Below are 14,879 nucleotides of genomic sequence, written 5' to 3'. Positions count from 1 at the left end.
AATGGCATCTTTGCATAACTGATGTACAGCATCAGTGAATGCGATATACGCATGCGCAAGATTATTGAAATAGCCTTAAGGCATCACCCAATCAAACGCTCGTTCACTTGTAGGGGCTGATATCTTGCTCGCTCGTTGGCCTCCTTCACCACTTACACCATGTAAACAGTGAGTCTCCAGATTCGCTGTTTACATGGTTGACGTAATGCGAGGCTTCTCTAACAGTCTTAAGCACACATTGCATCTTGGCAAATGTATGTTAACTTTATGTCAATTACGGACCTTCTCTCTGCCCACTAGACTTCATTTCTGTGACGTGTAAAGTGAGTGGGAATGCTCTATACATCACTGAAGTTAAGAATAGGTAATCTAAGATGGTGGTGAGAAGGTTCCTGATTGACAGATTAGATGAACATTTATAAGTTTGATAATATGAAAACAGAAAACGTTTAAAAGAAGGTAACAGTGCGGATTATATTGGCATATTATGCATTATTAAAAAACAGTGTCTTGGATATTAGATATTGACAGTTTACCACCACTTTAAAGGGATATTTAAGTCCAATTTAAACTTTCATGATTCAGATATGGCATTTAATTTTAAACAACTTTCTAATTTACTTTTATCATCACATTTGCTTTGTTCTGTTGAAATTTTTAGTTGAAAGCTAAACCTAGGCAGGCTCATATGCTAATTTATAAGCCCTTGAAGGCCGCCTCTGTATTTCACAGATTTTCACAGCTAGAGGGTGTTAGTTCATGTGTTTCATATAGATATTATTGTGCTCATGCATGTGAAGTCAGCACTAATTGCCTGAAATGCAAGTCTGTCAAAAGATCTGAGATAAGGTAATCACAGAGGTACAAAGGATATTTCTATAACAGTGTTGGTTATGTAAAACTGGGGTATGGTAAATAAAGAGATTATCTATCTTATTAAACAATAACATTTTTGGTGTTTACTATCTCTTTAAATCTAAAATTTAAGTCACCAGTAGATAAATTTATTGGAAGACAACATTTTTTTTATTTATTGACCTTGTAGATACATAGAAAACCTCATGTAATGACAAGCAGCACTGCAGAGAGCAAGTTTATATATGTATTTAAAATTTTGCCTGGGCTAAACACATAAGGCAAATGGTAATATGTAGGGTTACCATACTGCCGCTTTAAAAATAGACATATATGAAAAATACATATGTCAGGGCTGTTTTCAGGACTGTTTAATGAAATGTTTTGTATAAAAACCCCAATATGTGAAATAATAAAACCCCTTTAATGAAATATAGTAGTTTTTTTTATTTTCCCTCTGGTATTACATATTGGTTATACAACATTAAAGTGTAGTGTGCTTGTTGTGCAAAGGTATTAAGATTTAAAAAACCTATTTCTTTAGACGAAGCACATAATCAATACATATACATGGGTTTAATTAGTTTTTGAGAGGTCACATTTATTTTAATGCTAATGTCATGACAAAATTAAATAAAAAGAGTCTTAACTTTTTTTTTATCTGGAATAGGAATTCCCTCCAACGTCTATAGTTCTGTTTGTCTTCTCCAATGTAGTTGTGCTATACCTTTCATTCTCCCAAACATATTCTTCCTTCGCTGTCACCTTTGTATGACCTAATGTTACTCAGTTTTTTGTGACAGTATTTTAACACCTTAGCATATCGTCACTAGTCACCTGTTGGTTAATAACCCAATTTAATTAAACAGAATCAGGAATGTGGCAGACCCTACATAACTTAGTGTGTGCTTACTAGATGAAAATGCTAGATGGTCAATTGTAGTAAAAGTCCAAGTGCATACTCCATTTCCTGGACTACTCTACTCCTATTTCTACAAGAGGCTATTTGACTTACTTGACTTAACAATATAGATATTGACATCTTCTTGTGTACCTCTTGTAGCTGGAGTAATCAGTATAGGCTTAACGTGTCACAATCTATGTAGAGGTAGTGTCAAGTTAGATAGGACCTAGAGGTAAGTAGGATTTGCAAAGGACCAGCCTAGGGCTGTTGATGACACATGGACAGTGACTCTCTTTATGTATTAAGTATGATATGATACAATGATACCCGAGTAATTAGATATTGGTTCACAGTGGAGGAGGAGCACTCTGGAGGTCAATAACAACAAAGTAAACTAGAAAACTGGTGAAGACAGATACAGACTAAATTTTGTAAATAAAAGTACAATCCATATAAGTAAGGTGCCAAAGGGACGTGACAAGCAAGAAAAATGAATGGTCAGTGACAAGGTTTAATTCAGAATAATGCTCCCAATAGCTTGCAGAAGACAAACCATGCATGGGCAAGTTGTACAGGGCTGCACCTCTTTTTAAAGCTATTTGAAGTGAAGTAGGCATTCCAGCATGATGCAGGCAGCATGACACTGGGAAACGTAGGGAAAATGACACAACCTGGAAAAACATGACATGAAATGATGTGCTACGGTAAACAATCATGAGGAAAAAAAGAAAACAAGGTACACAAAAATGACACACCAGTAAACAAACTTCAACCATGACAGTGAAGATTAGGCACTCCTGTTGACCTCTATGATACGTTGGCCAAACTTGGTGTCACTAGTCAATTCTCATATAAATTTGATAGACTTTTTGGCAAGAATGAACTGGTTGCAGATGTTGGTGTCATTTTGATTGGTTGGGCTTTGTGAGCTTCCAACAGGAGTATAGACCAGTTTTTTGTCATTTAACTGGATCAACAGTGGTGGCAATGTTCTGGTTTACAGGGGCAACATTGAATATAGAAATGTGCATCACTTTAGCCTACTGCCTCTCTCTGGATATTAGTTTTGTTTGTTTGTTTTGGTTGTGTTGCAGATGGGAATCCAAAAGGTTCACACTCTGTTCATTAATTTATTGTTTATTAATGTATTGCTGTGTGAAGACACCATTGTTTGAGACCTCCAGATGTGCCACTCAGTTTACTGTGTATTACTGTGTTTAGTGAGCCAACTAGGCAGAAAATAAAACTGTTAAAACATCATTCTAGCTCGTGTACAGCCTCTGGTAGCGATTACCATCTTATACCTTTCTTGATAACGTTCATCAGTGACCAGGCACGTTCACTGACTGTCCCCATGCTTTAAACTGGCTCTGAAAGTGTGATCCACTCCCTTAACACCTTGTCTGTGAATATTACGATATAATGTCCTTTTTCATTCTCATGACCTCAAAGAAAATAACAGAAAGAACAAAGTAAGAATAGGGATTGTCTCTAGAACTTGGTGTGTGCATGGAAGAGGGAAGGAGCTAGGATGAACAGATGTGTTGCCTGAACTGTGACTCCTTAAAATAAATGTATACAGACCTATAGTTTTATGTTTATTGTGTTTATATTGCTGTATATATGCACATAGTTTTGTCAGGATACACAGTCCTTTATTAATGAGTACAAAGCACCTTATATGTCTTTAGCAAAAGTGCCCAGATGTTACTCTTTCAATTATTTACTTGTACCTGTAGCAAAAGGACATTTGAATTTACAAAAGTGTGACAATATTCATTATTGCGATGGATCACAACCCATGTAATACCTGTTCTTTACTCAAGGCAACCATACCATTGCAAAAATACCTGTGCAAACAGATTTACTCAGTTCTGTAAACCTGAGGTCATATTATTTATACTGCATGTAGATAAAATGGGAAAACTCTGTCTCAATATCTTGCTATCAGCCACTAAAGATCTGCTGGTTAACTGATATACCTTTCAGGCATGTCTGATCTATAACATTGCTATATTGCAGAATTATTGAAATATTTATCATTGCTAAGTTTATGTGCACGGTTTTGTACTCTGAGGCTTAGTTTTGTTTAGAAAAGGCTCATTTATATAACCTGTAAACCCATACCCCACATACAGAGCAGTGGTATAATATTTCATTGCACACCCTACAAACAGCAATCACATGTCTATCAGGTAACTGTTAGGGTGATCGTAGCTCTCAAAATGACTGTACCATATATAAACAGTAAAATATGGCAGATTAAACCATTTTAGAAAAAGGAGAGTCCCCTCTTTCAAGTAAAGGGGTCACATCCTCAGGTGACTATAACGATGGAAACACATCCTCAGACAGAACCATAGTCTAAAATGTAGGCCCCTATCTAAAAGCAGGAATGCCCTTCTTCTGTGTCTATCCAGCAGCCAGCTGACAGCCATAACCATGATAAATACCACACACTATTCAAGCTATTTTGGGTGCTCTGGCAACTCTTGTGAAGTCTTTATCAGCTCCATCAATCGTAAATATATAATAAAATCCATCATTTGAAAGGCGGTCCTAACATTCAAATTAAAGGTTTTATGCCCTTATAGCTGTCAAGTGATGAACATGATGAGTACAATTAACTTGCAGCAACTGTTAACCTCATTTTGTTGTGTTATTGATACCATTGCATCTAGAGACATGTTTCTCTAAATTGCAGGTATAAAAATAAGATGAGGAACTAGAGTGTAAAAATAGATGACATTTTGTGAAAATCTATGTAGGATGATTTTTGGTGCAAGTGTGTGTGGGGGGGGTTTGTTTTTTTATTTTTTACTTTTTTCCCACTAGTAGTTTGGACAGCAGTATGAGCATTCATGCACTGTCAAAATAAGTTGTCATCTGTATGTGAAGTTAGACTTCCAGTTTAAAATGTAGCTAACATATTTATGGTTAGAGATTTTATTCCTACACATTTTCTGCATAAAATGCAATATGGTGTGAAGCAGAAAAAAATTATGTGATGTATGCTAAATGAAGAGCTATAAAATCTGTGTTTGAAATATTTAGGAAATAGTGATTCTCGTGCTGTTCAGTAAATAGGCTACTGAAAATAGCACACACATACATTTATTTTGCATTTCTTATGGTTATTTTCTAACAGAGCTTAGTTTTCTTAAAATTAAATTTTAAAAAAAAACATGGTATAAACTATATGATTACCTCACAGATGACACATCACTGAAGTTGATTTATAAATACATTGAGAGTAATAGACTAAATGGCTTCAGCACAGGAGTGTGAAATAACTCAGCACTGAAAGGGTAAACGAGGCATCATGTACATGAAACAGCCATAATAAGGGACATACATAAACCAAAGAATACAGACAGAAGAGGACATTCAAGTCCTGTGAGGAAATACTATTGTGGCAAAATAAAATGAGAATAGAAAATTGAGGAGTGGGAGCATTGAGAATTAATGAAGCAGATTATTATCCAACACAAATAAAATTAAATTTATATTCTGTAAATCTTTTGACCTCTTATGTTCGGTGTTGGTGATCAATTCTCTTAATGTTGGTTATTTAATAGGGTAATGGCAGTGGTTGGGGTGCCAGTGTGTATTGTGGTAATGTATGCCAACCACAGGTGCTTATTATGTGTTCTTCATTGTCCTATATTTTTGCTAAGGTGAACAGATGTCCTTTTTTTTCCTGGACAGTCCCAAATGTGGGAAGTCCTTCCCTAATTTTTCAGGTGTCCCAGATTGTCCCGAATTGCAAGATGGTCCAAAATAAGCGCTACTTATTTAGCGTAAGAAATGTGTAGAGCCAGATAGACTTGGAGCGTCTTAAGGGTTATGGTCTGTAGGGAAAGGAAAAAAGGAGAAGATGTGTGTGTTTGCAACTATGTTGTAGTTCAGGGGGGCGTTGAGAGACTTACCTTTCATAAGCAAGAACTGTACCAGGCCTGATCCTATTCTCTTCTGGAAAATCTACGAGTTACCCTCCGTCCCAAATGTTAAGGATGGTGGTGTGAGTATTTACAGCTTCCATAGGTTATTTACTGCTTCTATAGGGTGTTTACAGCTTCTATAGGGTTGCTATTTTATTTTACCACAGTTTAGACTGGGTTACTTGAGCTAGTCTTTGTAAGCCTCCCCCTAGATCCATGAACCAGGTTAAAATGGCCAGGTGATGTCTTGGGCTCCCTAAGGGTTAGAGTACTTACTATGCTCGAGCAGCAGGAGGTCGCAGCCTTTATTGATGTGAGAGATTTTGAGTAGAGTGATTGCCAGGCTCCAGGGAAGAGGCAGATACTGCAGGTGGGACCTGGAGTGCTCTTCCCTCCTTTACAGTAGGTCATGAGAACTCTGGAAACCTCATTGCCTCTGTTTGGGTGGAGCATGCTTCTAGCAGCCTCCAGTAGGGCCAATGACCTCTGCCTGTTCTGGGTAGTTAGGGGCACACTTGCCGCCAACCTATGTTAAAAGTTTAGTCGGCTATAATGTGTTATTTTTAATGAACGCGACAGACATCCGGTCATTTCTTCCACTCTGGTGTATTTGTGTTTTTTTCTTATGGTTGGTAAGTTTATGGGTTTGTGTTAAGGTATGAGAGGTACTTTACTCTGTGAGTGACCGCACTAGCCCTATAATACCTTAGAACTATTCCCTCTCACTCACACCTTATGGGAAATAGTGATTTCTCACACTAAGGGCTAAAACAGCATTACAAATGGCTCACAGTAGCAATTAGCACTCAGAAAATTATCCAGAGATCAGATCTCAACTTAATTTTTCTTTTAGTGCCAAAATGCTCCCAAAATAAAGGGGGGGGGGGTATATATTTTTTTTCATAAAAAACTATTGCACTAGGCAGTTTTAAGGGGTTAAAAGTTGGCAGGTTTGGGGTGTTAAAAAAAAAAAAGGCACTGAAAGTGCCTTTACATTGCAGTTTATAGGAACTGCGTGTTTCCTGTAAATATATATGTATATGATTATATACATATATATTTATGTCATTCATATACATATATATTTGTGTCATTCATATACATATATATTTGTGTCATTCATATACATACATATTTATGTGTCATTCATATACATATATATTTATGTCATTCATATACATACATATTTATGTGTCATTCATATACATATATATTTGTGTCATTCATATACATATATATTTGTGTCATTCATATACATATATATTTGTGTCATTCATATACATATATATTTGTGTCATTCATATACATACATATTTATGTGTCATTCATATACATATATATTTATGTCATTCATATACATATATATTTATGTCATTCATATACATATATATTTGTGTCATTCATATACATATATATTATGTATCATTCATATACATACATATTTATGTGTCATTCATATACATATATATTTGTGTCATTCATATACATATATATTTGTGTCGTTCATATACATACATATTTATGTGTCATTCATATACATATATATTTATGTCATTCATATACATACATATTTATGTGTCATTCATATACATATATATTTATGTCATTCATATACATATATATTTATGTCATTCATATACATATATATTTGTGTCATTCATATACATATATATTATGTATCATTCATATACATATATATTTATGTCATTCATATACATACATATTTATGTGTCATTCATATACATATATATTTGTGACTGTCATTCATATACATATATATTTGTGTCATTCATATACATACATATTTATGTGCCATTCATATACATATATATTTATGTGTCATTCATATACATATATATTTATGTGTCATTCATATACATATATTTATGTGTCATTCATATACATATATATTTATGTGTCATTCATATACATATATATTTGTGACATTCATATACATATATATTTGTGTCATTCATATACATATATATTTATGTGTAATTCATATACATATATTTATGTGTCATTCATATACATATATATTTGTGTCATTCATATACATATATATTTATGTGTCATTCATATACATATATATTTGTGACATTCATATACATATATATTTGTGTCATTCATATACATATATATTTATGTGTAATTCATATACATATATTTATGTGTCATTCATATACATATATATTTGTGTCATTCATATACATATATATTTGTGTCATTCATATACATATATATTTGTGTCATTCATATACATATATATTTATGTGTCATTCATATACATATATATTTATGTGTCATTCATATACATATATATTTGTGTCATTCATATACATATATATTTGTGTCATTCATATACATATATATTTGTGTCATTCATATACATATATATTTGTGTCATTCATATACATATATATTTATGTGTCATTCATATACATATATATTTGTGTCATTCATATACATATATATTTATGTGTCATTCATATACATATATATTTATGTGTCATTCATATACATATATATTTATGTGTCATTCATATACATATATATTTGTGTCATTCATATACATATATATTTGTGTCATTCATATACATATATATTTATGTGTCATTCATATACACATATTTTCATTGTTGCGCTACTTACCCCCTTCACTGCGCTAGGTTCTTTGCTGTGTATGACAACATCAGAATGAGGATCCCATTGGAGCCTATGGAAACACGCTCTCGTAAACGCAAATATTGCTTTAGTGTAAGCGATATTTTGCACTCAACTCGTAATCTGGCCCTAAATAAGTAGCATTCCTTTTGGGCCATCTAGAGGTCTTCATTTCTGCTTACAGCTAGTAATAAATCAATAGTTTTACCACATCCTCAACATATGTGAGGTGTCCTAAGTTTAAGTGTGAGTTGTCCTAAATTTGTGTCACCTTATTTTTACCCACATGAGACAAATCATGTCCTTTCATAACTTTGTTTTTATTCGTTGAAATCTCTTTTCCTGTCAATCATGTCCCTTCCACTACATGGTCATGTTTTATGGGAAGTGGAACAGCTGTATTCTTCTGCCTATGTTTACTACAAGCAGTAATGAGGGTCAATGTGAACACCTTATTATCCCCTGACTGGAGTAGCATTTGTCAGTGAAGAAAGCTGTGACTTGTTTTAGCAAAGCTCTGGGCTCCAGTGTCTTAGCTATCATGTAGTCCCCATTTATGTTTATCTAGTGCTGAAATAGATGCAGAGCTCTACTTGTGTGTGTATATTATGCTAAATATATGCTGTAATTAAATGCTAAAGTAGGTGTTATCCCCTGGGCTGCTTAGCGCTTGTGTATCTATTGTGTCTGTTTAGTTTGAGACGGTGTAACAGCAAATAAATGGAGCATAGGCAAGTATGGCAGAGCTGTTATTAATAGACTGTGTGATAGCTAGATAAGGGCAGGACAGTGCAGTAATGAAGAGTAATGAAGCAGAGAAGGGTAGAAAATTGTTTTTGTCTAGGGTTGCTGCTAGGTGAGCAATAATATTTTGACAATCACATAGCAGCTATGACAAGGGCTGATCACTGGTGCCCTATGGAACATAAAAATGGTTTCTGGTATCTGTTAAAATGCCCATAACCCCTGGCATTTTGGCTGGATAGAAGTGCATGATTCACAGCCACTCTGTCTTTCCTTCTATTGTCCCCAAGTTCTGCATTAACAGCAGAGGCAGCTTAACACTTGTGTGCTATACTGCCGCAGAACCCACAAACTTAAAGGCATAGGGAGCCCAATTTATTTGTGCGTGGGATTCAGACAGAGCATACAATTTTTTAAAAGTTTTCAATTTACATTTATTAGCAAATTTGCTTTGCTCCTGTGGTATTCTTTGTTGAAAAGTTTCCTAGGTAGGTGCCTGAAGCACAACATTGCAGGAAATAGTGCTGCCATCTAGTGCTCTTGCTTATGGATGACATACTTGTTAAACTGCTGCCATATAGTATGCTAGACATGTGCTTTTCAACAAAAGATACCAAGAGAATGAAGAAAATTTGACAATAAAAGTAAATTAGAACGTTTTAAAAGACTGCACGTTCTGTCTAAAGCATGAAAGACAAATTTGGGGTTTCATGACCCTTTAAGGGAATAATCTAGAGCTTAAATTGCTGATACATGTGTTCCTGACAATCAAGGTTGTAAACCACTGCCCAACAGTGACTTAATCCCTTGATTTTCTTATTTTTATGGCTAAACTATTGGTGTGTTTTACACAGAAGGGATTTAGAACCTTGATTACCTCTGCGTGTTGCATAATATTTATGTAGTAAAATCAGCTGACACAAGAGGCTAGTTGAAAAATCATGGACCTTGCCTGGGGGGCACCGGTGGTATAAATTCAGCCTTGCTTATTCTGGGCCAGGCTACAAACCGAGCTCTAACAGTTACGCAATGGTAAAAAGGGGTTTATAGTGGGTGTTTCCGCTTGTTGGGGTTTCCGCTTGTATTACAAGTTGAAAGTAAATACGATCGCTTGAGCACAATCCCGATTTATACTAGAATGATTACTACATCTTCAGAGCTCTGGTTCAAGGGACAGGAAACCCCAGAATTTTCTTTCATGGATTGGATAGAACATACAATTTTAAACAACTTTCCAATTTACTTCTATTATCATATTTGCTTCATTGTCTTGTTATCCTTTGCTGTAGGAGCAGCATTGCTCTAGTGACAACTAGCTGAACACATCTACAGCTAGAATACAAGTTTGCGCATTCGTCTTTTAACGCTGAAAATATGGTATTTTCAGCGTTATAACAGCACCGCAGCCATTACAAGTCTTGTCGGTATAGCTGTACCGCAAGCCTTTTAGCCTGTAATGCAACGTCAGTAACACACTCCTAAAAATGACGTTTTTTAATGGGATTCCCATAGCGCCGGTATTACGAGTTTTGCGGCGAGGCTAAAAAGCGAGTGTTACAGCCTAAAATGACAAGATCCGTAACGACATCTAAAGTCAGTAGTTATGAGTTTTACGCTACAAAGCTGTAACATAACACTCGTAACTAAAGTGTTAAAAAGTACACTAGCACCCATAAACTACCTATTAACCCCTAAACAGAAGCCCTCCTGCATCGCAAACACTATTTTAAAGTTTTTTTAATTAAAGTTGAAAGAATCCTATTGGCTGTTGCAATCAGACAATAGGATTGAGCTTTCATCCTATTGGCTGATCCAATCAGCCAATAGGATTGAGCTCACATTCTATTGGCTGATTGCAACAGTCAATAGGATTTTTTCAACCTTAATTCCGATCGGCTGATAGAATTCTATCAGCGAATCGGAATCTAAGGTACGCCATCTTGGATGACTTAATTTAAAGGAACCTTCATTCGGGAAGAAGCCGTCGAACGAAGAGGATGCTCCGCATTGGATGTCTTGAAGATGGAGCCGCTCCGCGCCGGTTGGATGAAGATAGAAGATGTCGTCTGGGTGAAGACTTCTGCAGGCTTAGATGAAGACTTCGTCCGCTTGGATGAAGACTTCTGCCGGCTTCTTGGAGGATGGATGTCGGATCTTCAAAACTGTAAGTGAATCTTCAGGGGTTAGTGTTAGGATTTTTTAAGGGTGTATTGGGTGGGTTTTATTTTTAGATTAGGGTTTGGGCTGCAATAGAGCTAAATGCCCTTTTAAGGGCAATGCCCATACAAATGCCCTTTTGAGGGCAATGGGGAGCTTAGGTTTTTTTAGTTAGGGTTTTATTTGGGGGGGTTGGTTGTGTGGGTGGTGGGTTTTACTGTTGGGAGGGTATTTGTATTTTTTATTTACAGGTAAAAGAGCTGATTTATTTGGGGCAATGCCCCGCAAAAGGCCCTTTTTGCGGGGCATTGCAGATTGAAAACCAGGTACGCTGGGCAGGAATAGTGGTGAGCGTACCTGCTAGGAATTTGTTAACTAGCAAAAGTAGTCAGATAGCGCCGAATTTGCATTCGAAACATCTGTAGTGACGTAAGCATCGATCTGTGTCGGACTGAGACCGGCGGATCTTATGTTATGTCACAGATTTCTATTTTTGCCGGTCTGTAGACTTTGATAACTAAGGAGAATCAAGCTCGCCACAATTACACTGCGGAATGCCAGCGTATTTGCGGTTGATGGCTTGATAAATAGGGGCCTTGGGGTTAATAGCTGTAGGCAGGCATCAGCAATGTCAGGGGCAGCAGATTAGGGGTGTTTAGACTCACGGTTTATGTTAGGGTGTTAGGTTTAAACTGTATTTTCTTTTTCCCCATAGACATCAATGAGGCTGCGTTACAGAGCTTTTTGGTTCCCGTGAACGCAGGTGTTAGACTTTTTTTTGCCGGCTCTCCAGATTGATGTCTATGGGGAATGCGTGCATGAGCACGTCAAACACAGCACTTGTTTTAGGTGCGGTATGGAGCTTAAAATCTCCATATCGCTTGCACAAGCCGTGTTTTTCAAAACTTGTAATGGCAACGTCATAGGGGGTTAAATCGCCACTTTTGTTGCGTTCGTTACTTTCCCTATATCGCTCAAAACTCGTAATCTAGGTGCTAGTTAGCAAATCACAAGAGTCAAATGCATGCAAACACCAATCAGCAGCTAGCTCCCACTAGTGTAGGATATGTGCATATTCGATTTCAACAAGGGATACCAAGAAAAAACAGCTTAGAGTAAGATAGTGAGAGAGACCGATAGGAATGAGGATAAGAGTGAAAAAGAGATGGAAATCTGAAAAAGAGAAAAAAAGAGAAAAGAACATTTAATATTCTACAGGTAAAACAGAAACACTGAGCTACCAGCAGTCAGGCATTTTGCAGAACAAGCCCTGTTTGTTAGTTCTGTTCCATTGTCGCCCCCTCTGCAGGGCTGGATTTATAATAAGGTAGAGTAGGCATGTGCCTACAGGCGCACTTCATAAAGGGGCACCTGTCTCTGCCTATTATAAATACTGGTCAACTGATGACTTTAACTAAGATGACCACTTAACTAAGATGAGAACTGCGAGGCAGTCATCTTTGTTAAGGTTGCTGTGGGTTTTGCACATGCACAGTATACTGCTTCCAACACGCATGCGCAATGAAGTTCTGTTATTTCACTGTCTGTGGCCATCTTAGTTAAAGTCTTTGGCACATCGGTGAGCGCAGGGGGGGGTTCAGATTTTGTTGCCTACAGGCACCTGGGCTATAAATCCGGCCCTGCCCCTCTGCTCTCACTTTCTTATAAATATCCAGATTTAAAAAAGGAAACTGGAGGCCTCCTAAATCCTTGCTCCTGGGATGTTTACTTCCTGTCACTAGTCTGGCACTCCCAGATACATGTTTCCTAACGTTTCCTTTGTGAGTGAGGGCAGTTGTCTTATGGGTGGAGCAAAGAAATGTGCACATTTAATTGTAGACATGGGCAAAACAAACAAATTATTATTATTAGTAGTATTATCATCAGGTATTTGTAGAGCGTCAACCGGTTGTGCAGCGCTGTGAACATGGGTGGTATAAAAAACGATTACAGGGAACAAATGGGTGAAGGGTCCTGCCGAGAGTTGCACTGTTGTAGTCGGCTCTTATGAAGGTGAACTACAAACAGCTGGGCTCATAGGCTTACATGCTATGGGGTTTTAGGGATAGCAGTGGAGATAGGAAGGTTAGTGTAGGTTGTAAGCGTTCCTTAATAGTAGAGTCTTCAGGGAGCACTTGAAGCTTTTAAAACTAGGGGAGATTCTTGTGGAGTGAGGCAGAGAGTTCCATAAGATGGGAGCAGTGTTCCCTCTAAGGACAGTTTTGTGTGCAGCCCAGCAGTGAAACAGTTAACAAGAGAACCATACCTTGCCATCTGCATTGTGCAGTGTTTGCTAATTGCAGGGTGTGGTTACCTAATTAACTGTTTCACTGCTGTGCTGCACACAAAACTGGCCTTAGAGGGAACACTGGATGGGAGCCAGTCTTGAGAAATCTTGTAGACGGGAATGTAAGGAGGTAACAAGAGAGGAGGAGAGTAGGAGATCATGAGCAGTGCGAAGGGGACGGGAGGGAGAGTATCTGGAGACAAGGTCTGAGATGTAGGGGGGGCAATGCAATTGAGGGCTTTGTGTGTCAGAGTGAGAATTTTGTGTTTAATCCTGGAGGCAAGAGGAAGCCAGTGAAGGGATTGGCAGAGAGGTGTGGCAGATGAAGAGTGACGTGCAAGGAAGATGAGCCTGGCAGAAGCATTCATTATAGATTGTAAAGGAGCTAGGCAGCAGCTAGGTAGACCAGAGAGGATATAGTTGCAGTAGTCGAGGCGGGAAAGGATGAGAGAGTGGATTAAAATCTTTGTTGTGTCTTGTGTAAGGAAATGTCTAATTTTTGCAATGTTTTTAAGGTGGAAGCGGCAGGCTTTAGCCAAGCACTGAATGTGAGTAGTGAAAGAAAGATCTGAGTCAAGTGTGACCCCAAGACATCGGGCATGTGATGTTGGGGTAGTGATGGAGTTGTCGACAGTTATAGAGACATAGTGGGTGGAGATTTTTGAAGAAGGGGGAAAATAAGGAGCTCAGTTTTAGAGAGATTAAGCTTGAGGTAGCGAGAGGACATCCAAGATGAGTTATGAGAGAGACAGTTAGTGACACGGGTTAGCAAGGAAGGAGATAGTTCTGGTGCAGAGAGGTAGATTTGGGTATCGTCGGCATACAAGTGATAATGAAATCCGTAGGACTTTATTAAGGAACCTAGTGAGGATGTGTAGATTGAGAAGAGAAGGGGACCGAGGACAGAGCCTTGCAATACCCCAACAAAAAGAGGTAACGGGGCAGAGGATACCAGAGAGAAGGCTACACTAAAGGTACGGTTAGACAGATAGGAAGAGAACCAAGAGAGAGCTGTGTCACAGGTCGCCAGTATCAAAGGCTGCAGACAGATCAAGGAGGATAAGTAGAGAGAAGTGGCCTTTTGATTTTGCAGTAAGTAGGACGTTGGTAACCTTAACAATTGCTGTCTCTGTTGAGTGAAGGGGGCGAAATCCAGATTGCAGTGGGTCAAGGAGGGAGTTTAATGTGAGGAAATAGGATAGACGTGCATATACTAGCTTTTCAAGAAGCTTTGAGGTAAGAGGTAGTAGGGAACTAGGGCAGTAGTTGGATGGGCAGGTTGGTTCGAGAGAAGGTTTTTTGAGGATAGGTGTGACTAATGCATGTT

General features: G+C 37.6%; 1 protein-coding gene across 10 annotated transcripts in view; it reads left to right on the top strand.

The window, feature by feature from the left end:
- Window positions 1-14,879, top strand: part of NLGN2 (neuroligin 2) — a 177,144-nt gene that overhangs the window by 117,089 nt on the left and 45,176 nt on the right. Inside the window, exon 3 of one of the 10 annotated variants that reach the window (XM_053718397.1) lies at window positions 12,406-12,419. The exons of the other annotated variants lie outside the window; for them this stretch is intronic. Coding sequence (XP_053574372.1) covers window positions 12,406-12,419 — 14 coding nt within the window. The remainder of the gene's footprint in view (window positions 1-12,405; window positions 12,420-14,879) is intronic. 10 annotated transcript variants of the gene reach the window in all.

Source organism: Bombina bombina, chromosome 6, assembly GCF_027579735.1.
Source record: "Bombina bombina isolate aBomBom1 chromosome 6, aBomBom1.pri, whole genome shotgun sequence".
Taxonomy (NCBI): Eukaryota; Metazoa; Chordata; class Amphibia; order Anura; family Bombinatoridae; genus Bombina; species Bombina bombina.
Note: the sequence above shows the minus strand (reverse complement) of the source record. Positions and strands in the feature narration are given on the sequence as shown.